Below are 20,009 nucleotides of genomic sequence, written 5' to 3' on the forward strand. Positions count from 1 at the left end.
TATTGAGAAATATATTGTCAACTAATATATTGAGAAATATATTTTTGTTGCGTAAGGGCTGCCAACTCTCCTGACCTGAACCCCATAGAGAATCTGTGGGATATTGTGAAGAGAAAGTTGAGAGACGCAAGACCCAAAACTCTGGATGAGCTTAAGGCCGCTATCGAAGCATCCTGGGCCTCCAGAACACCTCAGCAGTGCCACAGGCTGATCACCTCCATGCCACGCCGCATTGAAGCAGTCATTTCTGCAAAAGCATTCCCGACCAAGTATTGAGTGCATAACTGAACATAATTATTTGAAGGTTGACTTTTTTTGTATTAAAAACACTTCTTTTATTGGTCGGATGAAATATGCTAATTTTTGGAGATTTTGAATTTTGGGTTTTCATGAGCTGTATGCCAAAATCATCAGTATTAAAACAATAAAAGACCTGAAATATTTCAGTTGGTGTGCAATGAATCTAAAATATATGAAAGTTTAATTTTTATCATTACATTATGGAAAATAATGAACTTTATCACCTGTATATGGGTTCTCTACGGTCTTCCCCATCACCCCTTTGACCTGTTGGCTCCACCATGGTTTGTCACTTTCTGGGCTCCGTCATGGTCTGTCTCTGGTTATCATTAACTAGCGCCTGGCATAATATCATTAAGGTATAAATTTTATTAAAATTAAAGATTATTAAATTATTTAATTAAGGTTTATAGTTTCCATGACAGAGTTTCCAGACAAAGATAAATCTTTTCATTCCTGCTGGAGATGCCAGTTTGCTAAGTTTCAAATGATTATTTAACAACAAGCATAAACTATGCAAAAGCAGCAGCCTTTCTGGTGCACTCAGTGTCTGAATTCATGCACTCACTTTCATTCACCCCGTCAAGTGGACTATATTAGTAGCGTTATAAGGAATAGTGAGTGAGTCTATGGGGAAATTTCGAACAAAGCCCATACAGTCATTTACTTTCATTCTCTTAACTTCCTTCTTCTCTCGCAAGATTGCAGGCTGCTAGTGTGTTTGGACAAACAACATTCCTCTTTCAGTTTTTGGGAAATCAAAAACGGTGTCACTGTCTATAAAGGAAAAAAAACAGTTCTGTATTTGTCAGAGACAACGAGAGTGAAACTGTTGAATCACGTACAAGGTGAGTTTAACTCTGTCTTTTTCAAATGATCTGTAAAACTTACATGCTATTGTAAATGTAGAGAAAGAGAAATAATTGTGTCATGGTGAAATCAGGTTAAAAGTTGTAATAAGATCTTGGTCATCCAATTTCAGCAAACAAATTGCAGGTAGAATGTTCACACTTTGTTCTCCCTAAAAGAACATTTTAATCTGTTAATATTTGTTAAATGCATTGTGAAATAATATGAACATTTTTAACAAAGGTTTGCAAAGTGTTATTGTTAGTTAAGGAATTAACAAATGAGACCTTATTGTAAAGTATTTCTTCTCCAGACCATAATATAATAGGCTAATTACTTGTTTGTATATATGCATAGCCTAAGTATTATATTATGATCCGGAGATGTGTAAAAAAACAACACAAAAAAAAACTATATATATATATATATATATATATATATATATATATATATATATATATATATATATATATATATATATATATATATATATATATATATATATATATATGTAGAGAGAGAGAGAGAGAGAGAGAGAGAGAGAGATTTAAATATACATTATAAAATCCAGGGGTGTAAAGTAGCCTACTTGAGTAATTTTACTTGATTACTGTACTTAAGTGATCTCTCGCACATATCTACAGCAAATTGTGTAGATACTGTAAAATTTTCATTCAGTACTTGTAGGCCTACTTTCACTTGAGTAACATTATTATTACTTTTTAAACCTCTGTTTAAAGATAGATGTGATTTTAAAAATGTGGAAGTTAAAATGCTGCAAATTTAACCTAGGCTATATAATGTTAATGACGGCTCATTTCAAATGTTTAAGTGTTTTTGTTCTCTTTCTCTTTTGAGCGGTGATGAAAGATTATTCTTGTAAATACTTTTCAGCATTTCAGTAATAAAAGTGTACGGTGCTCCGCTGTGGTCAGAAAGGATATAAACAGTACATTTTGAAGCAATCTCTTTTTGAAAACTCAGAGATGTGGATTCGGACGGCAATTAAATTACCACACGACCTTGGTGTTTGTCAAAAAACAGTAGGTAATTCGGCCAGGGATTTTTACACAGCTGGTGGGAGAAAAACACTGACATTCTGGATTTGGACGGCAATAAAATCACAGACCTGCCCCTGTAAATAATGAAAATACCTTACGACCCCACGAGAAACAATTACCATCTGAATAGGGTATAGATGAGAACCGACAAACACTAAGGGCTTAAGTTCTCAATGCAAATAAGAATAACAAGGTGATAAACGAGGCACAGGTGAATGATGGCCTATAACTAATAGACAAACTGGGGAAAACTCGGTCACGGAGACTTAAAGGTAGCCTGACAAGCCAGACCCACATCAAGATGTTTGGTCGGGAAACTCACCATAGACAGGGCTCAATCCGAGGGGCGGGATAAACGGTTGTCTTTCAAACTCCCTCTGCACGCGATAGGATAGCGCTACACCAACCAGAGCAACGAAGGTGAAGCAGAGCTTGTTGTTGTTGATAGATTAAACATTCGCCGTATCCGGTCGGCAAAACTCTGAACACATCTTCCCTTTTTAAGAATGACTTCAGCGCCGTTCTTTGTTCTTTTCTCAGAGAAAAGCTTAACTCAAATCTTCCAGAGTCGCGGACAGAGTTGATTCGAAAGACCGCCCTTCGCCAGTTTCTGTGTTTACTAGAAGCATGCAAACGCAACTCGGCCGTCATCATTATGGCCCCGCCCACCGACTCTATACATGATGTGATTGGCCCGGCAAGAGTTTGGCGTTTACAGCTCAGAAGGGTATTGAGAGTTGCTAGACGACACTCACGGGAAGATTAAATATGCTGCCGCTAGGGTGTGTCTAGGTTTCTAGGGTAATTTAAAGGCTTACTGAAATAAATTAAAAAGTTGTTTAGCTTTTAGTATGTCTGTGTTAGCCTTAAAATTATGAATAAGCTGGTATGTTCCAAAAACAATGACAACATTTGCATTTAGGAGATATAAGCATTCAAAATTTACAGTCTCTCATTTCCTTTAAAACGAATTACAGATTTTGGTGACATCATCGGAGACTTCACCTTCTCGGCAAATCTTCTGTCCAATCAAAATGCTCTCTAGAATCTAAAGCCCGCCCCCTACACTGCTGAAGCGGCAGCTGAAATCAGTCAGTTGTTAACACACATTTACTATTTTCTACATGTTGAAAGGCACATAGCGCATAAATCTATTATTATTATATGTGATAGGAAATGATTCAGTGTAAATATGCTTTCATTTGAGGCGAATGAAGTCTGTTTTCACGCACCGCAGCAGCGCACACACACCAACGGCAGACACGACTCACGAGAGCGCAGCGCGGATCATATGCGCGAGTCGGCGCAGACAACAAACATATCGACCCATTTTAATTCTGCACAGAATGCTGCATTTCAAAACAATATGGAGAAGATTATGATGATAAACAGAGTTAGAGGAAACTGGCTTTACCAAACTGAAAGATCCGCTCTAGTGTGTGTGTGTGTGTGTGTGTGTGTGTGTGTGCGTGCGTGCGTGCGTGCGTGCGTGCGTGTGTGTGTGTGTGTGTGAGCCTGTTTATGTGGTTTATGAGGACACACATTTGTAAAACTACATGGGTATTACACTGGTATTACACTATAAATGTGGTAAATTATGTTTTTTTGAGAAAGTAAAAATGTTTCCTGTAAAGGATAGGTTTAGGGCCAGGGGCAGTGTAAGGAGATAGAAAATACGGTTTGTACAGTATGAAATCCATTATGCCTATGGAGAGTCCCTGTAAACCACATAGACCTACATGACCTTGGACTTTAGAAAAAACAGTGGACCAACACCAGCAGATGACATGGCACCCCAAACCATCACTGACTATGGAAACTTTACACTGGCCCTCAAGCAAAGTGGATAGTGTGCCTGTCTTCTCTTCCTACAGTCTCTGGCACCCTGATTTCCAAAGAAAAATCAAAAGGACTATGGTTTATGGGAGATGGAGGGATTAGGGAATTAGGGAATGAAAATAGTCTCTAATGGAGTGCCTCCTGGTGGCTCTCAAGAGCACTCCAGCTAGTGATCGTAACACTCCTCAAATGGAACTATTGTGAGAATACTTTAGGTACACTTTAAATCTAAAATTGTATACAGAGTTTATACAGTGATCATACTATTCTTACTAATATTGATATTAATACAAATTTTAGCCATTATTTTAAGAAATGTGCATTGTGCAATAAAAAACAAATTCAAATATGGCTTAATTATAATATTTATACCATTCACTTTTTTCACTAGGGTGTTAACATCCACTAGGGTATCCACCAATGTTAAAATCAAATGTGTGTCCTTGCCTGTAATGGTAGATTTATCCCATTAAAATGGTAATAATCTGGTTGTCCTTAAGATTTTAATCAGTAATAAAACATATAACAGGACTGGCCGTTATCACCTGGCAGAAGGTTAAACTCTCTCTTTTCTATCTACTCAGATTTGCAGAATGTCTGTGACAGTGTCTCAGGGTGAAGGAGTGAGAGTGATCACCTTTGCCTCAAACCCCAACAGCAAATGGCCGATACTGTGTCAGATCCTGGGCACTTTGTGTTACAGTCCAGTGTGTGCCGTATCACAGCATGTGAAAGCAAAGAGGATGGGCATCTTTACGGCGCTTGGGGTAAGACTCTGAAACAGACATTACAACTAAAGGCTGAAACACACTGCATGACTTTAGGCTAGATTTCATCATATAAAGCAATAGAGTCTCTTTAGAAAATGTGGACTAAACCGCTCAATCCATATGGATTTGTTTTACAATTTGTTTATGAACTTTTTGGAGCGTCAAAGTTGTAGATGCATAGCTGTCAATGGAGGGACGGAAAGAACCTCAAGAAAGAAACACAACTGATATTTTGAGCCAGTTTTAGAACAATCATTGTTTTCATTTGTCATGCACCTCTTAGCAGCCGGGTGCATGTTTCTGCACAAGTCTGTTATTTTTGGAACAATGTGACTATTTTAAAAATGACAAACATATATTTTATATTTCAACACTTACGTGCAAGTAATTAAATTGTAAAACACACTTTGTGGACTTAATATTATATATGTAAAAAAATATGTTTTTCTACTTATTGTAAATGCAAATGGTGTTTTCACTTTTGAGTAAAATTCCATACTTGCTTAACTTCAATGATAATTTTAATAAAATATATAAATGATGGATTTGGAGAAAGAACTAGCCTATGAGAGATTGCTATGAGGAGGATAAAATGTGATTATTGAACAATGTAAAGCAAAAATCACAATTGTTCTCTTATTCCACAGATTGTGCAGATTATAGTCGGAATCCTCAATATCATGACTGGGATGTTATTTTTAAGCTTTGGGATACACGATTACATTATGATGTCTGATGCACCATTTTGGTTTGGTGGTGTGGTAAGAATTATGCCTCATTCTTATTATTATTGTGTTTCTGAATTGAAAAATTAGAGTCCATTCACAAAGTTAATCAGGATTCATTTAGGGTGTTGTTGACATGAAGTTCACATTTTGATTATTTTCAGGATGATGGGAAGTTAGCTGATTTGCTATGATGTAATTCATCTTGTCTGAACGTTTGATGGGAAAATTTAAAGCATTTCTTTGCTTTTTGTTTTAGTTCCTTGTCGTTGGAATCGTGTCTATTGTTGCAGCTCAGTTTCCCAGCTATTTTCTGGTAGGTCGTCAACAGTCACAGTATTTTACATTCAGACGTCTCTTATTCGCAGAGGTTTGTTAAGGATGTCATCGCACTGTGATTTGTGTATTACAGGGTCTCATCGCTGTGGTGCTGAATAAAGTCAGTGCTGTTCTGGCTATGATAGGCCTAGCACTGTATTCATGGGACTTGATGAGCTTTCACAGTACTGAAGTTCTGCACTATGAGTACATGAACTATGATAAGGTAATTATACTTAATTTTATTTAAAAGGTTATAATTGGTTTTATTCCAAGTCATACCCCATACGCAACAAACTGCGATGCACTGTGTATTCTGACACCTTTCTATCAGAACAGCAATAACTTCTTGAGCAATTTGAGCTCCAGTAGCTCGTCTGTTTGATCGGACCACACAGGCCAGCCTTCGCTCCTCACGTGCATCAATGAGCCTTGGCCACCCATGACCTTGCCGCCGGTTCACCACTGTTCCTTCCTTGGAGCACTTTTGATAGATACTGACCACTGCAGACCAAAAAATGTTGCCCTTGTCAAACTCGCTGAAATCCTTACACTTGCCCATTTTTCCTTATTCAAACACATCAATTTGAGGGCAAAATGTTCACTTGCTGCCTAATATATTCCACCCACTAACGGATGCCGTGATTATCTATATATATATTACTGATATATTTAAATTTTTTAATTAATTTTTAGTATTTTATTATTACTGATAGTGCTAGATTTTAACAGTAGAAAAAATAAACATGAATATTAATGTGGGGGAGGGGAAGCAAAAAAAAGTTATTAAATAAATTATTATTATTATGTTTAACTTTTTGTTGATTATTTTTTCTCTCATTTCAGGTTTATACATCTCACATTAGCCTAGATAAAGAGAGATACACTATCACTTAATACACATGAAATATCTCCCAGATTTCCATGTTGCGTTGGCTTCAGCACAGTGACTGATCTTTCCTATCTTTAGATGATCCGTGAAGGAGTGGATGTCACTATGATGATCTTTTCAGCCCTTCAGCTCTGTGTGACCCTCAGTTTCTCTGTCTTGACTTTGAAAGAATTCTTTGAAACGGATGTGAGTGCAAAGGCGAATTATTATTATCAATACAATGAAAACAAACAAACTCTGGTGATCATGGTGAATACAGAAAGATGATCAGTGTATTCATTTTTTGTTTTGTTTTGTTGCAGTCTGTGGAGGGCCTTCACATTTACAAGCCACTCAAAGAAGACGACACTGTCAGTCATGTATGTTAGAAAAAGCAAAATTGCATATACACATTCTTTACTGAACTAGTGTTTTTATGCATGTAAAATCTTCTCTTATGTAGAATAGCAAAAATTGCATTTTGCAACAGACCTTGGAGCTGCTTTTTGAAATCAATGACTATAAAATAAAACTTGGAATTTTGATGCATTTATAAAGTTATGTTTAGTTAAAATCTTTGTCTTCATGTCTCATAACTGACCTTGGGCAAAGCTTCTTTCGAATGTCTTTTCAGCACCAGACCTGGAACATTCTGGGTTGCATGGTTCGAACAAACCAGTTTGAACAAACAACAGTCATATCGGCTGGCATAAATGGCAATAAAACAAACCAATGATGTGGAACATGTTTACTAGTGGCATTTACACACTTTCTGAAACAAAGACTGAGCAAATAAACTCCATTATTGAGCAGGCCTATTTATTCTGCACTGAGAGTTTCACTCATTCCCAAAGGATTTTGAATGAACACGTTTGTGCTAACGCCAAAGCATGTTTGAGAAAAATATCATGGGTTTTAATATTTTCAATTTAATACAAAGCATAACAAAATTTGATATCATCATACTTTAATAAAGTTATAAATGTAAAATGTATTGTGACAAGATTAAAATAATAATCGAGCATTTTTAGGCAGCAGCTTTAACAATGATATATTACTGTTATGTACACTTTTGGACAGCCTATTTATCTGAAAAACCAACTTTAAAGAAAGTAATTTATTATTTGTTTTGGCCTCTGTATATTGATGTCCCTATCACAAACTGGACAAATCAATTGGTAAAAGAGTGGTGAACATCTAAAATGATAAGGAAGGGTTTTTTTGTTTGTTTTTTGTTTTTATTAAATAAATGTTACATTACCGTGATATTTAGACATTTTTCCATTTAAGGACACCATTTATCCTATACTATTAACAATGCTATAATATTATAAATGTCCATATTAACATACCGGTACACTATATTGCCAAAAGTTTTGGGAAGCATGCCTTTACTTGCACATAAAATTTAATAACCTCTCATTCTTAATCTGTAGGGTTTAATATTGAGTTGGCCCACCCTTTGCAGCTATAACAGCTTCAACTCTTCTGGGAAGGATTCCCACAAGGTTTAGGAGTGTGTTTATGAGAGTTTTGACCATTCTTCTAGAAACACATTTGTGAGGTCAGGCACTGATGTTGGATGAGAAGGTCTGGCTCACAGTCTCCACTCTAATTCATCCCAAAGGTGTTCAGTCGGGTTGAGGTCAGGACTCTGCTCAGGCCAGTCTAGTTCCTCCACAACAAACTCACTCCTCCATGTCTTTATGGATCTTGTTTTGTGCACTGGTGTGCAGTCATGTTGAAACAGGAAGGGTCCATCCCCAAACTGTTCCCAGAAATATGGGAGCATTAAATTGTCCAAAACATCTTGGTATTCTGAAGCCTTAAGAGTTCCTTTCAATGAAACTAAGAAGCCAAGCACAACCCCTGAAAAACAACCCCACACCAAACATTACACTTGGCACAATGCAGGCATGTAAGTACCGTTCTGCAACCGCATAACCCAGACTCGTCTATAGGATTGCCAGACAGAGAAGCGTGATTGGTCACTCCAGAGGACATGTCTCTAGAGCTGCTCTAGAGTTCAGTGGTGGCGTGCTTTACACCGCTGCATCCGACACTTGGCATTGCACTTGGTGATGCAAGGCTTGGATGAGCTGCACGGCCATGGAAACCCATTCCTACACACTGCTCTTGAGCTTATCTGAAGGCCACACAAAGTTTGCAGGTCTGTAGTTATTGACTGCAGAAAGTTGGTGACTTCTACGCACTGCGTGCCTCAGCATGCGCTGACCCCGCTCTGTGATTTCACATGGCCTTAACACGTCGTGGTTGCTGTTGTTCACAATTGCATCGACTTTGTTATAATACCACTAAGAGTTGACCGTGGAATATTTAGTAATGAGAAAATTATTATTATAGAATAATAATTTTAGCTTGAATTCACTGAGCTCCTGAGCGACCCATTCTTTCACAAATGTTTGAGCATCTGCATGCCCAGGTGTTTGATTTTATACACCTGTGGCCACAGACGGGATTAGAAAACCTGAATTCAATAATTGGATGGGGCGTCCCAATACTTTTGGCAATTAAGTTTTAAACACTGATCAGTAATAATCAAATACTGCATGTGTAATGTTGAGGCACTGACGCAGGCACCGATGTGCAACTTTCACAATATGCCTTCTCTCACTAATATGATTTATGTATTTTGACTGTATTTCACCCCCTCGCATTCACATGCCATGATTTGAAACGGTGTGAGTTCTATGCCAGAACTCAACGGTGAGCTACTAAGAATGGTGGACACTGCCTGACAATGTCATGCTCAGATTTAAATTGAATGTCTAAATGAAACTAAATTATATCTAGTGAATTGGTTTTCTCCATGCTACTTTCTTCAAGTGAGGCAAAAGAGATACTGGCTCCCCCAAAACCTTTAACAGCTCATTTCATGATATGGATTATATTCTGCTTTATCTAATCTGTAATACTCCTATTATAGAAGTAAATGTTCTATTTAGAACCTTAGAGTGTTCTGTCAGGCACTTATAGAACCTTTTAACGTTCACATCAAGGGATAATTTTACAGATTTATTTTAAATTTAAAATGTATTTAATATAAAATGTTAAATGTAGTTTTATGTATGTATTTATTTATTTGTATATATTTTAGGGTATTTCACTGCTGTGGTTTGCCTAATAACAAACAGTCTTGCACTTCTGGGCTATTGTGGCGGAGCCATTATTTATTTTCATAAAAGCGACTGTTATCATCTTCCCTCACATGCTGCAGAATTAAAAGAGCACAGTCTTTTTGGAGAAACAAAATTCAATTAGAGGTTTTCAGTCTGTATGTTTCAACCATATAGAATTAAGATGAATGGATGCCTTCACAAAACTGGAACTCAATGTCCCCTGTCTCCTGTATTGTGTGATTATTATGTTGAGTCTCTTACTCAGACAGACAGACAGAATGAGAATGAGAAAATACAAACTTTACTAACAATATACAAGCAAAAACCTTCTGTATATGCTGCTGATACTGTACTAATGCATCTGTGCGATACCGTATTTAACCTAATTTGACCTTCAGTGGTGTTTCAATGGTTTTGGTGCATTCTGTGAGATTATCTGCCATGTTAGGTTGTATGAAAATACATATGGTGTATGGAATTTGAAATGCATGGCTTTGACCTGCTGTGGCAATTAACACATTAATTTAAATTATTAATTAATATAATATGTTATTAAGGAATTAATACATTATGACAAATTAAACTAATAACAATGTAACGATTACTTAATCTATCAATCATGTAGAATCTTCATTAGTTGCTGATGCAGTAATCATTAATAAATGGGTTAATTCACCATTAGTAATACATTAACTCATGATTATCTGTGCATTAGTTAAGCATGAATTAATGCATATTAGTGCACCCGTATTGTAAAGTGTTACCAAATTACCATGCAAAAAAATTGTCAGTATAGAACTCGCATTTTTGTAAAGTGTTACCCCCCGAACAATAGTAAAGCCTGCTATATGTAAATGCTGCCAGAATTATGACTATGTTTAACTAAGGTTTTGGTTAGTTGATTTAGTTATGAGTAGAGTATCAGTATTTTACATTTTAACTACATGTCTAACAAAACTACAATAGAAGTTTTCACACAGGTAAGATGTGGCAATTACACTGGAATGCGAATGAGACGCAGGCAGCCACTCCTGTGTCTCTGTGCTCTGAATGATCTTCATCCTTCAGGACTTTTTTATGGGCTGATCCTTTCAGTACCATTGAAGGATTATAAAAAGAAAAGATTTGTTCCTTATGTGAAATATAGTTACCCCAAAAATGATTACTCACTCACTCTCCATTTTTTCCTTGCAAAAAAATAAAATAAAGATATTTTCTCTTTTACATACAAGAATCGTTAGATAATCACATCTGATATTACCAGAAAAGTTTATAAAATAAATCCATATAGCCCAAGTCTTTTAAAGCACATCCACATTTATTAAGCTAAAAATCGTCCTGTTTCCGAAGCATTGAAAACCAGAGCGAGCCAGGTTTGACATCATTGAAGCCCAGTGCCATGTTCTTTCACGTGTTACAATTGAGCATTGAAACATGCAGAATGAAGAATGCCATTCGAGAGCAGGGGGAACATTTTCAGTGAATAACAAAATTTCCTCATACAAAGCTACATGGCTTCAGATGGGTTCATATTGTGCACAAAACATGCAGACCTCTATTTTGGTACTTCAATGGTGTTTTTGACCTTTTTTGAAGCTTTTTATGGAGACGAGCTGCAATTGATTCTCTAAATAAATGGTGAATACATTTCCTTTTTGGGTAAAAGCAGTGTCTTTTCTCAAATTGCTAGTAGCATGCCATTTTATTTCTGTGCATATGCAAATGTAAGTCAAATGACTTTTAATGACAATATGTTGCACATTAATTGCATATTAGTCTCCTGTATCATCTTTAAAAATAGCATTCAGCAATGCTAACTCTATTGATGCTGAGTGATTTGCTCTTAGAGAGCTGGAGCAGAACCAAATCCTCATGGAGGAACATGAGAAGGGGAAACATGCTGTGCACTGTGAATCTCAAAGACCGAACGAAACAGTGCACTTCCACGTATCACACGAGTCTGGCTAAAACATGCTGATTTCTCACTTATATTCAGCGGTTCACAGCTTATGGCTGTGAAAGTTTTGCAACAAAACCAGCATCATCCCCAAAGCTGACTATAAGAAAACTACAAGCCTTTGGAATAGGGAGGTATTCAGATAAGTAGCTATTTATGTTCTGAGAATTATGACTGTTGCTTTGAGATAACTAAGTCTATTGAGTACAGAGCTTTTCAGCGAGTGGCCATGAATAAATGGCCCATTTAACTATTATATGTAATAAATTAATTTAATTATAATGGTAACACTTTACAATACGCGTGCATTAATATGCATCCATTCATGTTCTAGTATTAGCTAATATTGTAAAATAATGTGTTAATTACCGGGATGCTACTGTGCCAGATGAGCTGGTGCATATTCCCCAATGCCTTGTTGTTCATGGCACAGGAATATTTTTGGAGTTACACTTTATTTCGATGGTCTACTTTCGACATTCTACTAACTATAACTAACTTTGTCAAATACCCCTCATTAGAATATCAGTGGACTGTTAGGGTTAGTAGAATACGTTGATATGTAGGCTATTTGTGTAATGGGTCCTGCTCAACCTGCTCTGATCGGGATTCAAGACACAGTCTCCGGCGTGGGAGGTAGGCATACTAACAAGGACACTAAAGACCACAGCCTCTAGTGTGCCTCTTAAAGGTGCCATGTGTAACAATTGAGGTAAAAATATCCAAAAAATGACCTACACGCATAAAAAGAATGAGAAGAAATAAGGGCGATGATGTCATTAAAAAAATGTCAAGTTATAGTGCTGCAGAGATATCAACCTTAATTAGCAGTAGCATTACTAGCCCCGGCCCAGCAGATATCGTAATACCAGTCTCGGCCATGGGAGGCGGTATGCGGGCAACATAACCACCAGCCAACCTGGCGTACTTGAACCTGATGTCAATCGTGTGGAAAGTACAGGCCACTACTTCATTTCAGTTCAGGGAAGAGAGCGGACGGATGGCCGAAGCCCTTGGCCCCTTAAATGTATTTGATATGATAAAAATAGCTGTTTTTACTTTTTCCTGACCGGCCTTACTCGACCCATTCAGATTCGAACCGAGGTCTTTGGTGTGGAAGGCAGGCACACTAACAAGCCCACTAAAGACCGACACAGCAGCAAGCATCAGTCGCTACACTCTAATGCTGGGTTGTTTTTTAACCCAAAATGCTGGGTTAAGACTGTTGGGTAATTTTTTTGGGTTTATTTGATCACATTTCAAAGGAGGGGGGGGGGGGGGGGGGGGGTGAAATGCTATTTCATGCATCCTGAGATTTTTACACTGTTAAAGACATGGATTCCCATCCTAAACATAGACAAAGTTTCAAAGTTTTTTCTGTGTCAAAAATACTCCTTCCGGTTTCTCACAAGTTTCGGAGAGTTTTTTCCGAGTATGGCTCGGCTTGACGTTAATAGACCGGAAGGTCCTTGTATGGGCCGTACGGGCTCTTTTCCCGGTAGGGTGCGCACGCGCGTGACTAGAGCGAGAGAGGAAATGCACGCCGTAAACACTCGCTGAGGTGCAGATCCAGTCGGCCGAGAACACTTCTGTCACGCCGCGCTCCACTTTATTCCTATGGGTGACGTCGAGCGACTTCAACGCTTCAGCACAGCATTCCGGGAAGGCAGCGCTGCATTTGAACCGATTTGAACGCAGAAATGACGGGAAGCTTCACAACATCGCTTCAGTCGCGTCGCAAAGTGGATTTCCACCGTTCACTGCTGTCAGGAACGCGTAATCTGACACAGTAACTATCGTAACAGACAAAAATATCTTGTAGTCTGAACCAGGCATAAGACGACAAATGTTTTACCTCAGAATCCGATGCAATGTACTGACTCCTGTTAGTTTAGGTAGTCATGTGAGACAATAGATTAATACAGTTTGTGATTACACGGAACCATGATCCCCTTTTGAAAATTAAATATGGTTTTATGTAGGGATGTCACAGGTACCGGTACTTCGGGAATTTTAAAAATGTGACGATAGCCTATATCTGTATAGCATTGACTCACAAGTAGCCTATATTCGATCCCGCAGCTGCATTCAGTTGTGTCACGCAGCGCTCCAGACTGTAATATATACCAGTATGTCTGTGTATATTAAATACTATTTACATATTATTATTCCATCTTTTGCGTCTCTGTAAATGACGGGGGCGCGTGCGCGCTTACACACACGCACCCCACACGCTCGCTGTCTTTTTAGCCTCTGCCGTGTCACTGAGGACATGAGAATTTACTGTTTCATTTGAGAAAACTGTCATATCATGAACACAGACACTCAAAGGTCACGGCAAGCCGTCAAAATAAAAGTTTGATTTAAACGTGAATAAATTGACAGAATATATTAGGTTTGTAGTTGTCATTGTTGCCAATTTTAACACATTTGTGTGTTGCACCATTTGACAAGCAATAAAAAGGATTGTTTTAACAGTCTAAACATGCATTCTTCAATTGTTCTTTCATGATTGTCTAGTTTTACAGTAGGCTAATGCACAGGAGAAATTTTAAGAACAACCCAGCAAGAATAACCCAGAATAGCAAATCCATTAATCGTAAAAATTGACTACATTTTGGGTTTATTCATTATTTGGGTTTATAAAAATTGACTACGGCCTGCTGGGTTAAAATGCCATTGGGTTAATTTAACCCAGCATGTGTTCTGTCCAATATTTACCCAGCGCTGAGTTGCCAATTGGGTTGCTGGCCTAAGTTACACTCTCTCACCTCACTCCCATTCAAATAGTCATGTAAATTACATGCATTAAAGATGCAATATGTACGATTTTTGCAATAAAATATCCAAAAACCACTAGGCTCGTGTTATATATTTTGTTCAGTTGAGTACTTACAATATCCAAAATATTTCCAACTATTTGTAAATTGTGAGAAAATTGCTATTTTAACCAAGGAACCGAGACGTGTGAGGGAGTTGCCTATCAAAGGTGTCAAATCCGCGTTACCCTCGGTTTTTGCTTTAATTGCCATAGAAACAGACGCCAAGGCAACAGACGTGGACAACTGCGTAACCTTTAGCGGCGCGCTGTTATAGTTTCGTTCAAACATGACCGTGACAAGCAGACTGTAGTACAGTTCTTAGATATGGGAAGGAGGCGAGAACTGGCGAACATTTAAAATATTTTAATTAATAAATAAACAACAAAAGTAATGCGGACAGCCCCTCAAGGATGGCTTCCGTGCACACACATAATAAAACATGAACAAAACACAGCGTAAAAGTCCAGGCCTGGTCCTCTCTCGTCCTACACTGGTGTTGCTCGTCCTTATATGCCTCTGGTCTCCCTCATGAGAGGACTTCTCAATCACTTACCGGTCTCGCTCGCTCCTCCCACGTCTCTCGCTCACCCACCTTGCCACACAGACTTTGGAATGAGATGAGAAATCAGAAGAGGACCAGTATCAAAGTGATGTTTTTGAGATGGCGAGAGCTTCGCAGCAAACTTCGACTTGACGGAGATACCATTGTTGCATGTGCTTTATTAGCTGGTGAGCAAAAACAATGTGATTCCAATGTTCCATGATTCCACGCTCATTCACTGCGTCATTGATCTACGCCTTTGTTATTGTTTTGAAGAGGTTAGCGACCCCTAGCGGCAAAAAAAACCATACTGTAGCTTTGAATCTTCCCTGTGCAGTGTTTAAGCTATTATGCTACCAAATTATGCCATTGTAAAAACAAATACACTGACAGAGCAAACGTGTAAGTGTAATAAAAAAAATGTAAAAGTTAAAAACAGTGTCTAAAAATTATCCTCCCCAACATACCCCTGAAATAAATAAAAAACATCTAAATGTGGTTGTTTTAAAGAAGATTATGTTATGTTTTTTTAAGTTCCCTGGTATAGGCTTAATTCCGATGGTAAAGTTTCCTGCCTTGAAAATTCCTAGGATTTTGCAACTCTAGTAGTAATCAACACATTTATACTATTAGAACTACTATGCTTAGGGATGTTTATATGTTTATATTAATCCATGATGACACATTTTAATGAATAGCAATTCATACACTGTAAAAAAAATTGTGGTTGTTTTTGTTGGTTTAACTTAAAAAAGTAAGTAACTGTCACATGCCTGTCCTGTCGTGTGTGCACTTGTGGGTTTTGTTATGTTGAGCATGTGCTCGTGTCCCTGTCAGTTCCCTCCCCCTTGTTATCTGATTATTGGTTAATTTGCCCCACCTGTTCTCCCTCATTATCTGCCTTGTTTGTTCCCTTTATAATCTCCTTGTGTTTGTCAGTCTGTGTTGGATCCTTGTGTAATGTCTGCGTCTCCCGTTCTCCCTGTGATTCTGTTGGTTTGTTTAAGTTTATATTTTATTATTCTATTGTGTGTTTTTCCCCCTCGTGGGTTTTGTTTTGAGTTTATGTTTATTTTGTAATAAATTATCTTTCTCTGCACTTGAGTCCTCGCACCTTTTCCTTTGTCTGTGTCGTGACAGAAGGATCCAACCATGTTGAGGACTCAGCAGAGAGAGGACTCGATCCCGGAATCGCTCACCACCTGTCCTCACTATGAGCGGATTCTACGGTTTCGAGTCCTCCACCTACTTCACCAGGAGGGAATGGAGATTAGGAATTTTGCAAAGAAGTTCCTGGAGACCGCCAAGGGGCTGAGGCTCAGTGACTCTGCACTCAAGGACCTTTTTAATTATGCCCTAGATGAGCCCATGGAGTGGTGGCTCAGAAGGGCATATGACAGAGGCACATTTGAGGCAATGGTGGAAGCTATCGCCTGCCAGCAGGAGAGAGCTGCCAGGGAGATGGCCCCTGCCCTGGCAGTCCCAAGATCGGTGGTCCCTGCTCCAGTGGTCCTGAAACGGAGGAGGAGAAGGAAGTCTCCCTCCGTGCCTGTGCCGGTGGTCCCTGTGCCGGTGGTCCCAGTGCCAGCGGATCGTGTTCCGGTGGTCCCAATGCTGGCGGATCGTATTCCGGTGGTCCCTATGCCGGTGGACTGTGTTCCGGTGGTCCCTATTCCGGTGGATCGTGTTCCGGAGGTCCCTGTACCGGTGGATCGTGTTCCGGTGGTCCCTATGCCGGTGGACCGTGTTCCGGTGGTCCCTGCTCCGGTGGTCCCGAAACGGAGGAGGAGGAGAAAGGCTCCCTCCGTACCTGCTCCGGTGGTCCCGATTCCAGGGGTCCCAGTACCGGTGGATCGGATTCCGGTGGTCTCTTTGCCGGCGGATCGTATTCCGGTGGTCCCTATGCTGGCGGATCGTATTCCGGTGGTTCCAGTACCGGCGGAGCGTGCGCCGGTGGTCCCTGTGCCGGTGGATCATGTTCCGGTGGTCCCTGTGCCGGTGGATCGTGCTCCGGTGGTCCCTGTGCCGGTGGATCGTGCTCCGGTGGTCCCTGTGCCGGTGGATCGTGTTCCGGTGGTCCCTGTGCCGGTGGATCGTGTTCCGGTGGTCCCTGTGCCGGTGGATCGTGTTCCGGTGGTCCCTGTGCCGGTGGATCGTGTTCCGGTGGTCCCTGTGCCGGTGGATCGTGTTCCGGTGGTCCCTGTGCCGGTGGATCGTGTTCCGGTGGTCCCGAGTCCGGAAACGGCCTGGAGGGCTGTGATGGGATGCTTTGTGGTGGCAGTCCTGCATGCGTGGAAGGAGCACAGGGATTTATCCGAAGCCCCGGAGGCAGTTCCGGTGGTCCCAGTTCCGGTGGATCGTGTGCCGGTGGTCTCAGTTCCGGTGGATCGTGTTCCGGTGGTCCCTGTGCCGGTGGATCGTGTTCCGGTGGTCCCAGTTCCGGCAGATCATGTTCCGGTGGTCCCAATGCCAGCAGATCGTATTCCGGTGGTCCCAGTGCCGGTGGATACTGCTGGACTGGAGAAGTTTCCCCAACGCCCTGCCTGCGCCGCTGAGGCGCCCTGCTCTCCCTGCGCCGCTGAGGCGCCCTGCTCTCCCTGCGCCCCTGAGGCGCCCAGCTCTCCCTGCGCCCCTGAGCAGTCCTGCTCTCCGTGCGCCGCTGAGGCGTCCTGCTCTCCGTGCGCCGCTGAGGCGTCCTGCTCTCCGTGCGCCGCTGAGGCGTCCTGCTCTCCGTGCGCCGCTGAGGCGTCCTGCTCTCCGTGCGCCGCTGAGGCGTCCTGCTCTCCGTGCGCCGCTGAGGCGTCCTGCTCTCCGTGCGCCGCTGAGGCGTCCTGCTCTCCGTGCGCCGCTGAGGCGTCCTGCTCTCCGTGCGCCGCTGAGGCGTCCTGCTCTCCGTGCGCCGCTGAGGCGTCCTGCTCTCCGTGCGCCGCTGAGGCGTCCTGCTCTCCGTGCGCCGCTGAGGCGTCCTGCTCTCCGTGCGCCGCTGAGGCGTCCTGCTCTCACCGCGCCGCTGAGGCGTCCTGCTCTCACCGCGCCGCTGAGGCGTCCTGCTCTCACCGCGCCACTGAAGCGTGCTGCTCTCACCGCGCCTCCCTGGCGCCCCCTACACTCACCGCGCCTCTCTGGCGCCCTGCTCTCACCGCGCCTCCCTGGCGCCCTGCTCTACCCGCACTGCCCTGGCTGCCTGAACTCTATGGGCCGCCCCGGCCGCTTGAACTGGGTGGGCCTCCCGAACTCGGTGGGCCGCCCTGGCCATTCGAACTTTGTGGGCCACCATGGCCTCCTGAACTTTTTGTTTTCCTCGTTCCTCCCTTGTTTACCCCTCCCTTGTCTGTACCTTCTTTGTCTGTCCCTCCCGTGCCCCCCTGGTCTGTCCCTCCCGTGCCCCCCTGGTCTGTCCCTCCCGTGCCCCCCTGGTCTGTCCCTCCCGTGCCCCCCTGGTCTGTCCCTCCCGTGCCCCCCTGGTCTGTCCCTCCCGTGCCCCCCTGGTCTGTCCCTCCCGTGCCCCCCTGGTCTGTCCCTCCCGTCCCTCCCTGGTCTGTCCCTCCCGTCCCTCCCTGGTCTGTCCCTCCCGTTCCTCCCTGGTCTGTCCCTCCCGTTCCTCCCTGGTCTGTCCCTCCCGTTCCTCCCTGGTCTGTCCCTCCCGTTCCTCCCTGGTCTGTCCCTCCCGTCCCTCCCTGGTCTGTCCCTCCCGTCCCTCCCTGGTCTGTCCCTCCCGTCCCTCCCTGGTCTGTCCCTCCCGTCCCTCCCTGGTCTGTCCCTCCCGTCCCTCCCTGGTCTGTCCCTCCCGTCCCGCCCGGGTCTGTCCCTCCCGTCCCTAGTGGAGCGTCTGGTAGCCGCTCCTTAAGGAGGGGGTAATGTCACATGCCTGTCCTGTCGTGTGTGCACTTGTGGGTTTTGTTATGTTGAGCATGTGCTCGTGTCCCTGTCAGTTCCCTCCCCCTTGTTATCTGATTATTGGTTAATTTGCCCCACCTGTTCTCCCTCATTATCTGCCTTGTTTGTTCCCTTTATAATCTCCTTGTGTTTGTCAGTCTGTGTTGGATCCTTGTGTAATGTCTGCGTCTCCCGTTCTCCCTGTGATTCTGTTGGTTTGTTTAAGTTTATATTTTATTATTCTATTGTGTGTTTTTCCCCCTCGTGGGTTTTGTTTTGAGTTTATGTTTATTTTGTAATAAATTATCTTTCTCTGCACTTGAGTCCTCGCACCTTTTCCTTTGTCTGTGTCGTGACAGTAACCTGGTTGCCTTAAAATTTTGAGTTTATTGAAATTAAAAATTTGAGTTGATACAATGAAGGAAATTAGTTTAATAAATAGAAACTCCAAATATTTTTATATCTGAACCACATAAAAAACGAAACGAAAATAGCACTATTTTCTAGTTTCACTGCGTCATCAGAAATAAAACACACACATAATTACCCAATATGCTTACAAAATCTTTTAATAAAGGTTGTCGAATCTCAAACATTTTTCATTGTATTAACTCAAAATTTTAATTTCAATGAACTCTTTTTAAGGCAACCAGGTAACTTTTTTTCTAAAAATTTTTTTACAGTGTATATCTTAATCTATTATTAAGATACACTTTAATATTTTTTGATTCAAATAATCATTTAAGAATCATTTAAGAGTTCTCCATAAGTCATACGAGATTATCTTTGTATAAATTAATTCATATTACTACAACAGTATTGTAAAGTGATACCATTACAATTCAATTTATTTATTTAATTAAGTTATATATGTTGAGAGATATGCTTAACTGAACATAATTTCAAGCTGCTGGGCACAGAAAAAAACTTTTCTATGACG

The 20,009-nt window shown here is 41.3% G+C and overlaps 1 protein-coding gene across 1 annotated transcript; it reads left to right on the forward strand.

Annotated features, from left to right (window-relative positions):
• The first annotated feature begins 984 nt into the window (after positions 1 to 984).
• tmem176l.3b (transmembrane protein 176l.3b) lies at positions 985 to 7,537 on the forward strand. The gene is made up of 7 exons (XM_067448529.1): positions 985 to 1,148; positions 4,634 to 4,816; positions 5,467 to 5,580; positions 5,804 to 5,860; positions 5,957 to 6,088; positions 6,833 to 6,940; positions 7,057 to 7,537. The coding sequence occupies exons 2-7, from the start codon at positions 4,643 to 4,645 to the stop codon at positions 7,120 to 7,122; spliced, it is 651 nt and encodes a 216-aa protein (XP_067304630.1). The 5' UTR covers positions 985 to 1,148; positions 4,634 to 4,642; the 3' UTR covers positions 7,123 to 7,537.
• Positions 7,538 to 20,009: the final 12,472 nt, after the last annotated feature.

The sequence above is a fragment of the Pseudorasbora parva genome, chromosome 1, assembly GCF_024679245.1.
Source record: "Pseudorasbora parva isolate DD20220531a chromosome 1, ASM2467924v1, whole genome shotgun sequence".
Taxonomy (NCBI): Eukaryota; Metazoa; Chordata; class Actinopteri; order Cypriniformes; family Gobionidae; genus Pseudorasbora; species Pseudorasbora parva.

Bases quoted from the DNA above. Each gene is read 5' to 3' on its own strand.
- tmem176l.3b (XM_067448529.1), top strand. From the start codon at position 4,643: ATGTCTGTGACAGTGTCTCAGGGTGAAGGAGTGAGAGTGATCACCTTT. The intron at 4,817-5,466 runs GTAAGACTCTGA...CTTATTCCACAG, and splicing joins GCATCTTTACGGCGCTTGGG to ATTGTGCAGATTATAGTCGG. The intron at 5,861-5,956 runs GTAGGTCGTCAA...TGTGTATTACAG, and splicing joins AGTTTCCCAGCTATTTTCTG to GGTCTCATCGCTGTGGTGCT.